At 38.9% G+C, this 18,096-nt stretch overlaps 1 protein-coding gene across 1 annotated transcript in view; it reads right to left on the bottom strand.

Moving 5' to 3' along the window:
• The window catches only part of Pdzd8 (PDZ domain containing 8), a 75,138-nt gene continuing 57,042 nt past the window's right edge, over positions 1-18,096 (bottom strand). Inside the window, exons 4-5 of the mRNA XM_004659302.3 lie at positions 6,439-6,601; positions 1-4,650 (exon numbers count right to left, since the gene is read on the bottom strand). Coding sequence (XP_004659359.1) covers positions 2,435-4,650; positions 6,439-6,601 — 2,379 coding nt within the window. The 3' untranslated portion in view covers positions 1-2,434. The remainder of the gene's footprint in view (positions 4,651-6,438; positions 6,602-18,096) is intronic.

Raw genomic sequence — 18,096 nt, 5'->3', positions numbered from 1 at the left:
GTCATCGTGGTTTTAGATGTCATGAAATGAAGATAGTCTGTTTGGTTTTTGTTTTTTTTTTTTTCTTGTGGTAGTCTTTATTTTTAAGCTACTGAGAACACAGCATGGCAGCAAGATTACATCAGTAATATAAGAAAATACAACCTTTTTCATGGTAACATCTGCCTTACTTACCCTTGAGTCTACTTGGGAGTATTTCCCCTGCTCTAAAGTGTAACTGGGATGCCTCTACTGCCTCTCCTAGAGGTAGAAAAATATTGCACTACAGTGAAGATATGCTTTACAAATGTCATTAGCAGCACTGCTGAGCTTTCCACTATGTGGTTCTAGAGTTCAATACTTTAAAACAGAAGTCGATTCTTGGGAAATTACAGTTCTGCATTCTGTCTGCAGCTTTCCAAGTGCATGTTTCAGGATTATGCTTGAGTATTGCTAACACCCCATGGTTTGATGCATGAACCCACCAGCTACTTACAGACACACCACCACCTTCCAACTTGCTTATGGCAAGTGGTCATTTTTTTTTACAAGATGAAATGCAGTTAGTTATACATTAGGCAGATTGTTGCAAGCATATGCTATGAAACAACATTTTAGCTTTGGGGGAATTTGTTGTGGTCTTTTATTACTGGGTTATTTTACAATGTGTGCATGCTTAAGTAAACATGAAGAAAAGGGTGCACAGATATACTCTTGCTGGAAACCGGCCCAGAAAGGTATGTGTTCTGATAATAGTTAGTGTCCTACAGTTCACTTTGTAACAGGGATGCATTGGCTATTGAGTTTGAAAGTGGAATAACTTCTCTACATTCAAACGGTTTTCTTGTATAAATAAGACCTTTTATTTGTACAGCTCTTTAACTGCTCAAAGCGCTTTTGTAGTCATGCTAGTTTTCCTCACAACATTCCTGTGAGGTAGAGTGAGTACCTTAGGAGACGGGACACTGCTGCAGGGGTTCTCTGGATTTTCCTATAGTTGAGCAGTTCCTTAAAGGAAGAGCTGGAACTTAGTGTGGAGTTTGGACTATACTGGGCCAGAGTCCTTACTGTTATCCTATGCATTTTCCTGCTGGCCAAAGAGCAGTTTCATATAGTTTTAATTCATGCCAGTTTATGTATTATCATAGCAGGTGCCTGCAAAGGGAAAAAATATCTATTGTATAGGTATGTAACAGGCCCAGACTTTTAAGATACACCAACAGAGGTCAAGCTCACGCAGCTTCCCTCAGGGGTGTGTTGCCGGCATCCTTACAATGGATCTAGCACCACAGCAGGTAGATCTTCCTTCTGAGAGAACTGGTCCCAATTCCTAAGTATACTATTTTATTTCCTTTTCCTGTTTTGAATGTTTTTTACAATGAATGAAGACAGTCTGAACTACAGAAAAATTCAGAATGACCAGTACGCCTGTCAGCCTGTATGATCCCAGATGACACAGTAAATATGTACTGAACCAGTTATCAGCAGTCATTTTCAGAAAAGTCTTTGGAAATTTCAAATATCCTTACACATGCTTTATTTCCTATGGCAGAACCGAAGATGAGAAGCCATCTTGAGTGCTCAGCACTTCCACTGAAAAGGAATGCATCAACATTTTGAAAATATTTCAAAATCCTGCTGGCTACTGTTCCTTAGTAATGAAATCTTGTTATCTTCTCTATAAAATTCATGTCCATCTATATTCTATACTTATTCCCTATTGAGTTTTTTCAGTACAAGCTTGTCCAGTTAATTAACTACCATTATAATTTTACTGTATTTCAAATGCATGAAAGCTTTAGGGAAAAAGGTCACAGAAGCATAGAAAACTATATATGTAGAAACTTTTAAAACTAAATCTGTAGGATAAGCATTCATGTTACATTTGGCAAAAAAAAGAAAAAAACCACCCCCTACCCCCCCAACTCAAAATAACACAAATCTCAGGCAAGTAGAGATGACAAACTTATAAACACAGAACAGAGATTTAAACCTGATCCCTCAGGACTGATGCTGTGATCGACTTGGGCATGCAGCAGATTCCTTGTAACCGTGATGAAAACAAACATGAAACATTTCAAGAATCTGGATAATATCCTCCTTAACACTAATTCAAAAGCCAAGGGAAAGAAAAAGAACAATGTGAGACGTCACACATATAACATGAAGTTAGCTTATGTCATTTACATAATTAGAAAAGATTAAAAATAAATTAGTAAAAAACCAATTCCCAGTATAAACCCCAAAAAGCGTAACTATAAATGCAACCTGAAACAACCAACTTGGTGAGATGGTCATGTTTCTGCTAGAAAACCACCCTTTTCCTCCCTGTTCCTGCATAGGCAAACAACTGCAAAAGCAGGCCAAAGTGCATCACAAGAGGACCAAGACATGGTGGCATCCAGGTCCTTTAAATGCATTTTGTCCCTGACCATTGGAAAGTTCATCCTGTTTACTACACAGACTCAGATGGGCCAAATAAGTCATCTGAGATGTTGCTGAATGGCGGAGTCTCTATCAGTTGGCTTATTTCGCTATCAAGGTCTTCTTCTGTATCATCCGCATACTTGCTGATTTTTTTGGAGTGCTGGTCCAAAGACAGACTTTCTAAGGTTTCCATATCTTCAATGCCTGCTCTGTAGTGGATCATGAGAAGTGTTAGAGCTTGGAGCCTTTCACCTGACTTAGCCAAAGCAGCAGAAAGCAGGGACTTTTTTCTTGTATCTGTCGTCTCCTTTTCTTCTCTAACAAGAGAATTATTGTGTTCCAGCTCCTGATCAATTTCATTCTGCAGCTTATCCAACATGAATTCTAGCTTTTGGATCCTTTCTTCTGTAGGCAGGCCTCTGTACAGATCTCGGCCAATTTCTTTAACTGCAATGAAAACACTATCATCCAGCCCACCTTCCTTTCTCACTAACTTTATTCCTGCACTGTTTCCCCGTTTGGAGGGACTGTTTGGACCACAGACTTCAGTGTCACTACCTTCATTGTCTGATGTGTTGGGTGTGTGTTTTGGTGAAGGTTCTGCCAGATCAGTTCCTGGTTCAGAAAGGCGAGTTTTAGAGACCTGCCGTAAATTTAGCAAACGAGAGCTAGTGTTAATGATGTGCCTCGTCAAACCTGTCGTTCTATTGACTGACTTAGCTTCCGTCTCAGCACGTGCAGGCAGGCTGACAAGGGGCTCCTGTCCTTCCAGCCTGAGGGTTTTCAAGGTCCGGTCTACTCGCCTCTCAGCTGCTCCACAAAGAGGAGTCTCAGCTAGACATTTTTCCTGACATTTTTTATGACAAACATAAGCACACAACATACACTGAGAGGCAGCTTTCGTCCAAACCTTTTTCTTACAGTAATCACACCAAGTTGGGTTTTGGAACTGGGTATCTTGGAAACTATGTTTATTTTCTGATAGACCCATCTGTCCAACAAAGTGTTCCTCTTTGGGGAGGGTAGAAACTTCTTCAACCAAATGGAGTTCTTTTTCTTTCTCTACATTAGTAACTACATGGTGATCTGGTTCTCCTTCCTTCAAATATTTGAAGTGGATAGTAATGTCACCAAAGCAAAACTTGTCATTGAAGCCCTTTTGCATACTCAAATTGCGTAGTGCAGTTCTAGTGACCATGGCCTTAGGTGCAGGGGCTTCCAGTCTGAATTTTGAAAGATACTCCATGTTTGACGTAGCGAGGCACCCCAGAGCCACCTCCTCAAGTTTTAAACTAACATGCCCCAAACAGATGAGACCTCCCAACTTGAAAGGATCCCTGCCCCACAGTGCAACATTCAGGTACCTGTGGCAGGATTCTATGTCAAACAAACACGACGCTTTGGTTCTTGACCATTTCCCCAGCTTATTACGATACAGAATCTCAGATGATTCCCATGTTTGACGGTCATCTGACATATCCTTAGTAGGGCAGGAACTTTCTGAAGTCATGTCCTTTGTCACTTCCTGCTTGGCTGAAGGCTGCTTACTGGGGCCTGCATCTTCATTATCCGTGCTCTTTGCTTGCTTGTCAAAGGGTTTTTCCCCAGCGGTGGCAGCAATAGCAGGGGGAGGCAGCGGCAGCACCTTCTCTGGCTTTTCAACAACATCTGGGTCGGCCTGAGTTGAGGTGTCAGTGGAAGGCAAAGCAATTTTTATCTGTGGTCGTGGTGGCACAGGTGGTTTGAAAGTGGGTCCTTGAGTGGATTTTGACACTTGGGCTGGCTCTGAGATCTCAGAAGTTTTGGGGGCTGATGGTTTATTTCCTTCTTTGGATGGAAGTTTTGGTGGTGGTGGGTGACTTCCTACAGCTAATTTACGGTTTAAAACTGGGGATATAGCGCCAAGGGGTTTCACAGAAAGTGTTGTTGGAATACGCTTGGGACTGTGACTTAAAGACTGTCCCTCCTCTTTGAACTCAGTTTGCACTCTGACATCACTTGCCAAGTCTTCAAATTCAGAATCCAGGTCTCTATTTTCAGCATCTGTTGCCAACCCAGCAGCTTCCTCTTCATAACCTGGTTGGCAGGAGCTTGATAGAAAGTTTTCCTCCAACTGCCCGAAGTTGTCCTGCAGGCCTGCACCTGGGTGGCTCTGGCCCCCAGGCCTCGCGTAGCAGACCAGGACTCGGGGACCGGCCTGCCGGATGAGCTTCAGCACCTGCAGTGTCGATGTGATTTTCACACCTGGTTTGAGATTTAAAAGGGAAACCATGTAAATTACTGCAATAAAAATTGTCCACATTTGCTATTGCCTCATGATTATTTACAAATGTAAGAGTAATAGTGAGACCAACCTCAAAAATATTTTACTTGGATTTGAGAGGAATCAGTGTACTGATACCCTGGAAACGCTCATCTGGTCAACCAGGATGATGGCCATTCAAGGCTACTTGCTTCCCATTCTTTCCTAAGCTAAATGAATAGTTGGGTTTTTTGTTTGTTTGTTTGTTTATAAATCAGTTTGAGTTAAGTAAGTGCACTGAGTGAGGTCTATTTCAAAGGGTTTACTGATGGGCAAAATCAGACTGATGGGAAGCTGTGCCTCTATGGAAGGAGATTCTGAAAAGCTTTGTGAGGAATGATTCAAATTTAGGGGCCAATGTCTGAAGCCAATGTAGCAAAATATTGTACTGTGAATAATGGATTCTTTCATAAATCTTTTGTTTTCAAAGGCATGTTCTCTGATAAGTAACCAAGGAAAACTATTCTTGATTTGGGAGCTGACCTCCCTTATTTATTGTGTTAGCTACAAAAGATCAACTCTGCCACTCTAAAAGACTGATTATGACCAGTCATATGTTCAAGAAATCCTTTGACATGCTTGTAATAGATTGGGCTAGATATTAAAGAATTTGAAAACACTTGGGCTTCCGCCTCGCTGCTAGCATACACACCAAAGCAAATCACCTACTTCAGTTTTTGTTTTTATTATTCGTAACAATACACCTAAAAGGCACTCATTTTCCATAGAGATTTAGGCTTAACTCTGAATAACAACATACTAAACAACAGATGGCCGTTCAAGTAATATGGAGTTCTGACACAGGTTAAGTGTACCCTCTTGGTCAAGGAACACTAGCTCCTCTCTGTTTATTTTCTAGTCTTACATGAAGGGCAGCTTAGGGTATAGTCACTATGGTGGTGGTTGGACAGAAAGGTAGCTTTTGGGCTAGAGAGATGGTTTAGCAGTTAGGGTGTTTGCCAGTAAAGCCAAAGGACCTACGTTTGATTCCCCAGTACCTACATAAAGCTGGATGCAAAAGGTGGAACATGCATCCAGAGTTCATTTGCAGTGACCAGAGGCCCTGTTATGGCCATACATACTCTCACTCACTCACTCTGCTTCCAAATAAATAATTTTTTTAAAGTGGTCTAACGATGAAGTAGGTTAAACATTTATTTAAAAAAAAAAAAAAAAAGGAGTACAGCTCTGTGCTTCCTGACCTCTCCTGCACCTCCGAGCTGCTGGTGGGTTCCCCTTTGGCTTAGTCCAGCCGGGTTGAGTGGAGGGCAGAGGCCCCCTAGCCCTTACTTTCCCTAGGGGCTTTTACCCTCCTTCTCTCTGTATGGCAGGAGCTCTTTGAACTTCCTTTTCACAGTTTGTCCGGCCATGTGAGTGTATGCATTCTCCTTTCCTTGGCTCTTTACTTCCCTCAATAAGTATAATAATTTAATTAAAAAGAGGAGTACAATGGTATGCATGTTTTATAAAGATCTATAAAATAAGGAGTAAAATGGTATGCACATTTTATAAAAATCTATAAAATAAGGAGTAAAATGGTATGCATGGTTTAAGAGCATTTGCATGTATCCTTCATATTCTTATTTGTAATAAAGTTTATTCTTTCATTCCACTATCACATTAACACATGCTTGTTTTAAAAATAAGGAAGGAAGGGAGGAGAAACCCCTCTAAATCTACTTTCTGGTTTCTGTGCACATGTGAATGACACTGTGCATTAGCATAATTACCCCCAATAGCAACGAGCCGGTCTCCACGCTGAAGATCTGCGATTGCAGCAGGCGAATTTGGAGCCACAGTCTCAATGAGGACGTGGCCAGCACACCCGTCAGATGACTGGACAAGGCGAAGTGTAAGTCCAACACTTTGTAAATTCCCTTTGATCAATTCAACCTTTGATAGAGTGACAAAAAATGAACCAGTGAGATAACACTAAGATACTAAGAACACCAGTTAACTATGACTTTTGTATAATGGTGGTAATAACTACAGCTCAAGGAGAGATAAAGGAATCACAATAATATAAATTAATATACTCTCAGATTATGGCCTAACACTTCCTTTATTAAAGATCCATACTCATAGCAGAACATTTGGAAAAAAGCAAAAGGAAAACCAGTCCTAATTATATGGAACTACTGTTGAATTTGCATTTGCTAATATATGTTTTAATACAAGATTGAAAATTGTGTCAAAACCGACACACTATCAATATAAACATATGCTGTGAATATAATTCTAATTCTGCTATTTTCAAATTTAAAATGAATTAACTGTTTTTAAATGTGCTTTCCAAGCTCCACTTTATATTTCTGAATCTATATTCAACCAATAATGTGACAAAAATATTCAGACAAGGGATGGAGAAACGGTTCTGTGGTTAAGGCACTTGCCTGTGAAACCTAAGGACCTAAGTTCAATTCTCCAGGACCCACATAAGTCAAATGCACAAGGTGGTGCATGTTTCTGGAGTTCATTTGTACTAGCTGGAGGCCTTGGCACTTCCATTTGCACTCACATGTATGTACTCTCTCTTTGCCTCATTCTCTCTCAAATAAATAAAAAAGTTTAAAAAAGTTTCTTTGAAAAAATATTCGGATGTAATGATTATGTTCAGACGTATTCCTTGCCACTACTGCTTACACAATACAGACTGAAAATTATTTACACTGCACAGGTGGTTGTGAATAACCTAGAGAAGGTGTAAGACACAGAAGAATATGCAAATAATATGTCATTTCACATTAAGAGAGTCAAGCATCCTTCAGGATGAGAGGACTGGGCAGGAACTCATTCACTGTGGAGAAATAACTGTATTGCTGGGGGTAAAGACAGAAAGTTCACATCTACATTGTACTTAAAGTGACCTGATTAGTGAGATGCCCTATTCTAACTCCTGCAGGTGATTCTGTTATCCAATATCAGGAATATATATCTCAGAGTAAAATCACCTGTAAACTTCAAAAATGGCACCATGCTATTTGTTTTCATTCAATTCACTGACAAGACAAAATATAAGGAGGAAAGGAAATGAAAGGGAGGAAAAGGGAAAGAAAGGGAAGGAAGGACAGAGTACTACCTCCTGTCCAGATAACTGTGCTCAATTTCAGAAGAACTGTCTAGAGGATATGTTATAAAAACTTGGCCTAAAACCTGCTAATATGTAATCCAAATATATCATTATCTATACAACTTTAAAATATAAATCTCAGTCAGCTAGAAAGTTAATTTTTCTAATTAATGATGGCTTGTAAAAATAACCCTTAGTGAAGTTGTTCTTTAGTTTTGGTGTTGAGAGGATTTGTGAAATTGTTTTTAAGGACACTTTAAAGCCCTACTGACACATTTTTTCACATCCAGAAATATAATACATTCTTTTTAAAAAAAAACTTTATGAGAAAAAGAGAATTGATGCACCAGGGCCTCCAGCAACTGCCATCAAACTCCAGATGCATGTATCATCTTGTGTGCACATGCGACCTTGCATGTTTGCATCACCTTGTGCGTCTGGAGAGTCAAACATGAGTCATTAGGCTTCACAGACAAATGCCTTAACTGCTAAGCTATCTCTCCATCCCAAATAATGCACTCTCTTGTTTGTGTTTTCGATGTAGGCTCTCACTCTAGCTCATGTCGACCTGGAATTCACTGTGGAGTCTCAGGGTGGCCTCAAACTCATGGTGATCTTCCTATCTTTGCCTCCTGAGTGCTGGGATGAAAGGCGTGCGCCATCATGGCTGGCTCAAATAATACATTCTTTAATAAGTACAAGGACAAAACTAAAACTTAGAATGTGCATCTTCATAAATTACAAAAGTTAAGGGTAGCAAATAGGCAAGAAACTAATTTGCATAAATCTGAGTGCTATAAAGTTTAAAAATGACAACCGGGCTTAGGATGACAACTGAATGAAAAATCCCAGATGGAAGAGAAAACTAATTTTTTCAGTAGAAAAAACTAGAGAAAATACTAAACTAGCCCCTATTCTTACTAATGATCACTAGCAAATGCTACTATTTTTGTATTTTTTTTTGTTTGTTTTTTCAAGGTAGGGTCTCACTGTGGTCCAGGCTGACCTGGAATTAACTCATGGCGATCCTCCTACCTCTGCCTCCCGAGTGCTGGGATTAAAGTATTTTTGTATTTACAAGGGAAACAGAATATGTTACTACTTTTTCACAACCTTGTTACTTTTTTCCTTTAAGTTTCCTACACTGATTTATCTAACTATGAAATTATACTTCTGATATTCCTGAAATAGGAATAACTATATTTTTATATTGTGTTAGTGATTCTCAAGATTAAGATTACTAAAAGAGCTCTTAATTAAAAACACAACAGAGGGTCTGGAGAGATGGCTTAGCAGTTCAGGTGTTTTGCCTGCAAATCCTAAGGATCCCCCAGTTTGATTCTCTAGGACCCACATAAGCCAGATGCACAAGGGTATGCATGCATCTGGAGTTCATTTGCAGTGGCTGGAGGCCCTGGTGCACCCATTCTCTCTCTCTTCCCTCCCTTTTTCTCTCTCAAATAAATAAATAAATTACAAAAAAAACCCCAAAAGAATAATGCACTTAAAATGAATATCATACAATACAGTTATAAAAGCTAAGACAAAGTTTAGAAAACTAATCAGATGATAAGCATACGTTTTCAAACAAAAATGACAGCTCCATGGGGAAAAACTACTGTTTTTAAACAATAGTGAAAAATATATAATTGTCTCTCATTTTTAGTTTTACAAAGACTATTTTTAAATAGTTTAAAGTTATGAAAAACTACTGAATATACCATGCAATATACATATTATAAATCATGTTGAATTAGAACTTTAAAAATAAAATATCATACTGTTAAATAATTCATGAGTTAAAGATGGACTTACAAGGCAAACTGTAAAAATTTGACTGAAATGATAAATGAGAACCAGAGGAATTTGCTGGACTCACCTAAATCAGTGTTTAGAGGAAATCTGTAACTTCAAATGCTTGTATCATATGGGGGAACACATCTAAAATGAGTTACATGAGTTCCTACCTTAGGAAATTTAAAACCCCAAAGCAGAAGCAAGAAATGCATATAGAACAGTAAAAATGAAACAGAAAATAAAAGACAGAAAAAAAAAATCAATGAAAGCTGATTCAATGAAGTGGTCAGTAAAATGAGTAAGCTGATAAAGGAAAGAGGGGCCTACAGAGATGGCGAAGCAATTCAGGGTGCTTGCTTGATAAGCCTGACAGGCCAGGTTCATTCCCAATACCCACGTAAAGCCAGAGGCACAGAGTGCTTCATGCATCTGGAGTTCATTTGCACTGGCAGGGGGGCTCTGATGTGCCCATTTTTCTCTCTGTTTGTTCCTCACTCTCTCTTTCTCTGAAGTAGTAAATAAAATATTTAAAGGAAAAAGGAGAAAAATGGGGCTGGGGAGATGGCTCAGTGGTTACAAGGTACTTGCTTGTAAACTTGCCAGCAAGGGTTCAATTCCCCAGCACCCACATAAAGGCAAGTGCAGGGCGAGCGCGCATTCGAGCTCCTCTGCACGGGCAGGGGTGCTCGTGCTCACTCATCTCCTCTCTCTCAGCCTGCAAATTTTTTTTTTTTAAAAACAACAACACAAGATAGCCATGCATTACTAAAATCATTAAAAAGGAGCTAGTCATTATAGGTCCTATAGACAGCAACAGGATAAAGCAGTAACACATCAACATTGCCCACACATCTGATCATGTAAATGAATTGGAAAAATTTGCTTCCCAAAAGATACAAGTGCTGGGATTACAGGTATCAGTCATCACACCCAATCACAGGTGAATTCTTAAAAGATATAATATCAAGAATCTTTTAGAAAGAAAGAAAAAGGGATATTCTAAATCTTATGTCAATGTAATGTCACACTGATTTCCAAATCTAGACAAAGATAACACCATTGTCTCAAATATTTAATTATAGGCAAAAAATGAAACACAGTCCAGTAATAGCAATATCAAAATGTTGATAATTGGGCTGGAGAGATGGCTTAGCAGTTCACTTGCCTGTGAAGCCTAAGAACCCAGGTTCAATTCTCCAATACCCACACAAGTCAGATGCACAGGGTGGCACATGTATCTGGAGTTTGTTTGCAGTGGCCCTAGTGTGCCCATTCACTCGCTCTCTCTCTAATAAATAAATAAAATAAAAGGAGTTAATTCCAGGAAACCAAAGCTGGTTTACCACTCAGAAATCAATGTAATTCATGAACAATGGAAATGGCCATATTAATATTTGAACAACAATGTGCTTAGCTATATTCAGCAATCCAGCAAACCTGATTACACATGTCTACAAAAATCTACAGACAACATACAGTTCAAAGAGGGTTCATGTTTCTACCTTAATGAGAAACTAAGCCAGCAGTTTTGCTCTTACCCCTTCAATACTGCACTGGGAGTTACAGCTTAATGAAGAAAAGAGGAAAAACATAAAATGTGCAAAGGGAATTAAAACTGTCATTACTTGCAAGTAAAAGGTTCTTTTGCATGGACAATTCCTCAAAATATGACAACTTTTTATTACTATACCAAGATATACAGATCCCTATCTCAGAACCCTTAAATTTTCAATTTGTCTATCAGGAAGAGTTCTTCCATTTAATTTATGACAATCAAATGTATACTGACTCTTAATTACACAGAACTGTTACTATAGATATTGGATTCAATAAGACATGATTAGAGAAAAAAAAAAAAAGAGACCTTGTCTCAAAAAGCCACGAAGTCTGTCTTCAGTTGATCTGAGAGATATTTTTTTCTAACAGTGAAATACTTTTAATCTACCAAACTTTGGACAATGTGCTGACTTTCCATCATTATCAGAAAAGACAAGGGTGTTAGCCTGTATAACTCAGACAGCTACAGCACTGTTTTCAGCTCTTCTACAATGCTAGTTGGAACTCTAAATTCACGTGCTACGTTATAGCCCTATACATCGTTCCTTAGCTTAGACAATCCCTATCTTGATATTTGGACTTTTAGCCTATCACCTCTCCTATTTTTAACGTTCTACCTTCTAAATTCTACCATGGAAGTGGATAATCACTCTATCTACTTTGTAACAATAAATAATTAAGGTTGATTACTTATTGTAAAGACTTTTTTCTTGGAGGTTGCTATAGTTTATATTCCCTCCAAAACCACAGTGAACTTTAATTGCTATGCCTATCAAGTGCTGGTCCCCACCTTCCACCTTGTTTGAGATGCTAGTACTACAACATCCAGCCTTTACGTGGGTTCTGGGCATCCAAACTCAGGTCCTCACGCTTACACAGAAAGCACTTCATCCACTGAGCCATCTTGTCAGGCCCTGAGAGTTGGGGTTTTTAAGAAGTGATTAGGTTATGACAGAGGCACCATCATGAATGAATGAATGACCTTTTTGCAGGCATGAGTTAGTTACGGAGAGAGAGGGCTTGCTTAAGTGTCTCCCTTTGGCCCCTGTGTCTTATGGATGTTCTACTTGTCCCTTCGCCATGCTATGACAAAGCTCACAGGCCCTCTCAATTTCCCAGCCTCCAGAGCAGCGATACACACATAAAGCTACTTCTGTTTATAATTTCCTTAGCTTATGGTACCAGCAGCAGAATTTTCTCTTTCAACTTAGCTTTTGCTTTAATTGGAGGATTTATATAAAAGTGCTGCTTTTAAAAGTACCTTGTTAGATCCATCTGTTCCGTACTTCCTAACACCTAGGTGAAGGTGACTTTTCCTTTACACTCTGCCCTCACTCGTGCCAGAAACAAACCAGTGAATAAATGTAGAATGTCAGAGTAGAAAATCATCATCTTGTAATTGCTAAGTATGTATGAAACTTGATAAGAACTAAACATGATTAAAAAAAAAAAGCTACAGAAATCTATGGCACATGGTGCACTGGGTACATCTTAATGTAGGTTGAAAATTAGGTCAAATTAGGGAATTACTCTTTTAAGTGTGATAATTGTTACTTAATTGTATACAATGTTCTGTTTTTAGAAAATTCATATGGAAATATTTAGGATAAAATAATCATTGCCTTTGATTTTAGGCAAGTGGTAACCTTTGTGAACTTCATTGGTAAATAACAGGTATTTTAGGAATGAGGCTCTGGAAAGGATCAGGATTCAGTATTATCACCACTGTTAGTAAGCCACACAGCTAGTCAAAAACAGGGATGCAAAAGGAAATTTAAAAACTAGACTACTAGGAATGAACTCAGCACGTACCTTCAATAACAAGGCAAAGACAACTCAGAACAAACATTACCTTGGGACAATTAGAATCCACTGTAGCATTCAAACAATAATGCAGTTTTATAGGATCCAGATTAGGAAGCTAAAACACAGTCAGTTTGAGCCTGCTAGAAGTAACGTAGTTCTAAAGAGTCAAAATTATACTCATGGTTAGTCAGGTGTGGAGGCACACACCTTTAATCCCAGCACTCAGGAGGCAGAGGTAGGAGGATCACCGTGAGTTCTAGGCAACCCTAAGACTACATAGTGAATTCCAGGTCAGCCTGGACTAAAGTGAGACCCTACCTCAAAAAACAAAAGAAAAAATTAAAAAAAATTATACTCATGGTGGTAATTATCTGCTTTTTCGTAACATTCTGAATTTTCATCCTGCCAAAGTGCTAACTTATGCACGGAAGTAAAGACAATAGATTGAGGCAGACATGAAGGAAAGGAGGAGAAAAACTGTGTTTCTAGCAGCAATGAAGAGCAAAGTGGACAAGGTGAACAGCGTCCTCTGGACTGCTCGTGCTGAGGTCCGTACTCACGACGAGTGAGACAATAAACACAGGCAGAGAGCTCATATGAAGTAGATCAAGTCACTCCCAATTCCCGTCACAGTGTTTCCTTTCTTCCAGGCAAGTGACTGGCTGGTTTAAAGTTCCACCAAGATCTGAGTCCTTGCTGGTACCAAAAATTAAGCTACAAACAGGGCAAACGAACGTCTACAAAATCTTCACTCAAAACCCTTGGAGATGGCGGAAGTTTACCTTCTGTGCTTGAAAACCTTCACTGTCCCATGCAGGAATCAAGACCAGAGCAGCAAGGAAAGTAATGTGGGGCCACTACACCTCTCCCCTTTAAACAGTCATCATGGAATGTTTGGAAATTTCAGGCTAAACCCTGCATGCCCAATTTTGTGGTGATGAAAAGTATAAAAACTCTTAGAGTAAGACAGTTCAAACAGCCAGGACCCGTCTTTGTGAGAGTTGGCAGTGTCATGGCCAGTACTAAATAGTGGTCAGCATCACTTTAGAGTATGCAAGTTATACTCCAAGACTGAAGCACAGCATGCCCCCAGATACAGTTACAATGGGAATTCAAGGGAGGCAATGACTGCCTCTGGGTGAGTGACTTGGGGAAGGTGTCATATGAAGTAACAGCACTTGCTTATGTGTGAAAGCACAATAAGTTAGATAGTCTAGGAGTTGGAATGGAAGACCTTATCATTCTGGGCTATTGTATACTGTATAGAGTAGAGAGATGGCATCCAAGACATGCTGAGAAGTTAAAAGTATCAAAACAAGGGGCTGAAGAGATAGATGGTTAAGCAGTTAAAACACTTGCCTGTGAAGTCTAAGGACCCAGGTTCAATTCCCTGGTAACCACATAAGGCAGATGCACAAGGTGGCACATAAGTCTGGAGTTCATTCTCAGTGGCTGGAAGTCCTGGTGTGCCCATTCTCTCTCTCTATATATATCTGACCCCCTTTCTCAAACAAATAAACAAAATATTAAAAAATAAAAGTATCAAGACCATATGCATTGATTTATTAGAAAACCTCTCTCCTTACTAACACACCAGTTTTGATAGAAGCAGCAGCATTTACAGACACAACACAGAGCCCCATGTATCCAGACTGCCCATAAATACAAAGCCTAGAGCATGTTACCATGCAGTAACTCTATGTGATCTGCACCATCTGTCAATGTCTATTTACTATAAGCATGTTTCTGAATTATTACTTTGGGGTAGAACTGATTTTTTAAGAGAAAGAAGAAATTATATTAGTAATACTTATTAAATGCTTACTATATGCCTATCATATATATATACCAATGTTTTCCAATCCTCCTCACCTGCAATTATCATTTGAGATAATAGCACATATGGTTATAGTAAGCACAGACACGTATGTTACACAACAGTGGATTGTCTTGCTTTGTTAGATGAGGCAGGGATACTCACTTGTAACCAGATACATCAGTTTCCACTTGTATACTTTGAAGTCAGATGCAGAGATTCCTTGAGTATAATGAACCTAAATGTAGTCATGGGAACCTGTGAGTGTTCTTATGGACTGGGAAATGGAGAATACCAGTCTCTAGAATGAAGACCAAAGCCCACGAACAGCCAGGGACAGAAGCAGAGGAGGTTGGGGGCTGTGCTGAATAGATGGAGCAGCCTGATAGAGTTTGAGCTACAGTTTTTGTTTGTTAATAAGGCCTGGATTGCGCCATGCTCTATGCAGAGACCCCACAACAATAGTGCCCTGGAAATTCAGAAAAACACCCAGGTCTCATAAAAATAAATACTTTGGGTTTTTGTTTGTTTGTTTTTACTAGTTTTAGTGAGTATCTGTTTCTCCCTAATAGATTCTAGCTTGCTGGGCACAGTGTCCTATTCAATATCCATTAAACTCAATGTATTATCTCAAACAATTATAAACATAGTATGTACTCTCTGACTTAATCTGCGTCAACTGACCTAAACTTTGCCACAACCAACTTAAATTTCTATTGGAGTAGAAATACTGCTTTTATGACATATACACAAATGTTTAACAATTATCAAGAGTTGTTGACACATGATCATTAGGCAGCAATTGCATGAGCTAAATTATAGGTGTCAATACATACACAAGAGTACAGATAGCCTGCATTTAACATTCCCAATATTAGCCACAAGTAGAAACCTTTCAGTTACATGATCATGAATCCTGAAAAGCATTTCATAATGACCAAAACAGACTTTAAGAGCTTTCACACACTGACATTCTTTTTGTCTTGGACTCAGTGGGCAGGCCTTGTTCTTCCATGGGGGGGAGGAATATTGATTTTTAATCTCTTTTAAATACAAACATAATTCTATATAGTTTATAGATAAGCAAAAGATATATTTTAATAATACATCAATAGAAATTTTTATAACACTGAACAAAACAAAAACTTCTACACCTAGGTATATTTGGAACATATTTTTATCAAATAACTCCTGACCAATTCATCATGAGAATGATTTCTGTTTGTTTTGTTGGATAGTGGGGCAGAAAGCAGAAAAATATTAAATAAAACTTTACAGTAATGTATGCATAGCCAGTATGAAACTTGCTTAATTTGACAAAACTAGTATGTTGAGCCAGAATCCAAACCCAACTGAGTACAAAGCAATCTTGTAATTTCCCCTCAAATTTTTCAAAATGTAAAAGGGATAGATGTATCAGTTCTTAGTTGTGATAGCAGGAATTCCTGAGGCAGGCTACTATGAAGAAAACGTTTACTTAGCTTGGTTTTGGGGGTTCAATGGTATGCATTGGCACTAGCTCTGGGGAAGCTCACATGACAGGATCTCTTCCTTATTACATGGGAACACGTACAGGAGACAGGTCACACAGCAGAGCAGGAGAGCGCTACCTTAGTTCTTTCTGAGGGCAGCTCTGTGCCCTAAGGACCTCCCACAAGGCCCCAGGTCATAAAGATTCTAAATCAGCTCCTACACTGTCAAACTGGGGACAAGCATTTACCTCTAATTACATCCATTCCAACTATATCCAAGTTATAGCAAAGAGGCCACTCATAATATCTTACTGTGGTAGTTTAAATAATCTGGCCCCAACATATTCAGGATTTTTTTAAAGTTTGTAATTTAGATCTGTATCCACCTGGCTGGAGGAGGTGTCACTGAGCAAATTTTAGGATCCAGCCCTGAGGTGTGGGGATGGATCTAGAAGCTTAATGATATGTTGAGTGCTTTAGTTCTGCCTGGACTTCCTGAAGTGCACTTGCTTGTGCTGGTGATGGTGTTAGTTCCTCTCTCTGCTCCAGTCTGTGAAGGCAGGCCAGCTTTTTCCACCATTATGGAACTTCCCCTGGATCTGTAAGTGTCAATAAATATCCCTTCTTCCATAACTGTGCCCTATCTGGAAGTTCATCTCAGCAACCTGAAGCTGTCATACTTACCATACCAGGTAGAGCCAGGATTAAATGAAGCTGAACATAAATGTTAAACAGAATAAATATATTTCCAAAATCCTTGCTCAGAAAGACTTCTTTGAGGGTGAAAATACAAGTAAGGACTTTTAAAACAGAATGCCAACTTGGTCATCAGATAACTTCACCTCTAAAGTAACTGGAGGGTAAATTAGAACTGCATCTTTCAGCTACAGACAGACAACACAGATCTAGAAATACCCTGAAAAAGTCAACTCCATTATACAAATACATAAGACATAAGAGAGCTAAGGAAAAAAAAAATGATGCCATTTAGGTTGGAAGGCTGTTAGAAAAATAGTTATGTATGATGAATTAGTTCACTTAAGGTTTCTTCATTTGTCTCTTAAAATCTAATTAGCAGTTAAGGCACTTGCCTGAGAAGTCTAAGGGCCCATGTTGGACTCCCCAGATCTTACATAAGCCAGACGCACAAGGTCTGCAAGCATGCAAGGTCGCACATATGCACAAAGTGGCACGTGCGTCTGGAGTCTGACTACAGTGGCTAGAGGCCCCGGTGTGCCAATTCTCTCTCCCCAATAAAAATTATTTTAAAAAATCCAATTAAAGTCTCTATTATTGCTTTGATTTGAAACAAATTTTAATTTTATACAAAGATTCCAGTGAACTAAGAAGCTAAGAAAAGCAGGCAAAGGCTGAGGTTGTTATGGAAACAAGAGCATGGAATATTTTTGCCCTTTTTAATTCCCTTGTCAAACAAAAACGGCACTTACTTTGAATCACCAAGTCAACCTTCACCTTCATTAACACTACACTTCTGCAAAGTGATTCACATCTTCCAAAGGAAGTGGGGGAGCCTCATGGAAAGATAGGTTTGCTTAAAAATTATTTTCATCTTGATATAATTTCATGAGCAACAGGGAAGTTGTTAAAATGTAACAAAGATTTCCCACTTATTATGAACCTGTATTTCCTGACTAAAATTTCACCATACTTGTTCCTCCCTTTGCGTATTTTTTCATGAATTATTTGAAAATAAGGTAGAGACATGACATCCCTTACCCCTACCTACTTAAGTCTTTTCTAACAAAGAACATCCTTTCATATAATCCATCCTCCTCCTAAAACCCTGAAGTAAACTTGCTGATGTTCTCAAATCATTATTTGGTCTCTTATCTTAAAAAAGTACTTGCCC

This window comes from Jaculus jaculus, chromosome 1 (genome assembly GCF_020740685.1).
Source record: "Jaculus jaculus isolate mJacJac1 chromosome 1, mJacJac1.mat.Y.cur, whole genome shotgun sequence".
NCBI lineage: Eukaryota > Metazoa > Chordata > Mammalia > Rodentia > Dipodidae > Jaculus > Jaculus jaculus.
This window is presented reverse-complemented; position numbering and strand designations above follow the sequence as displayed.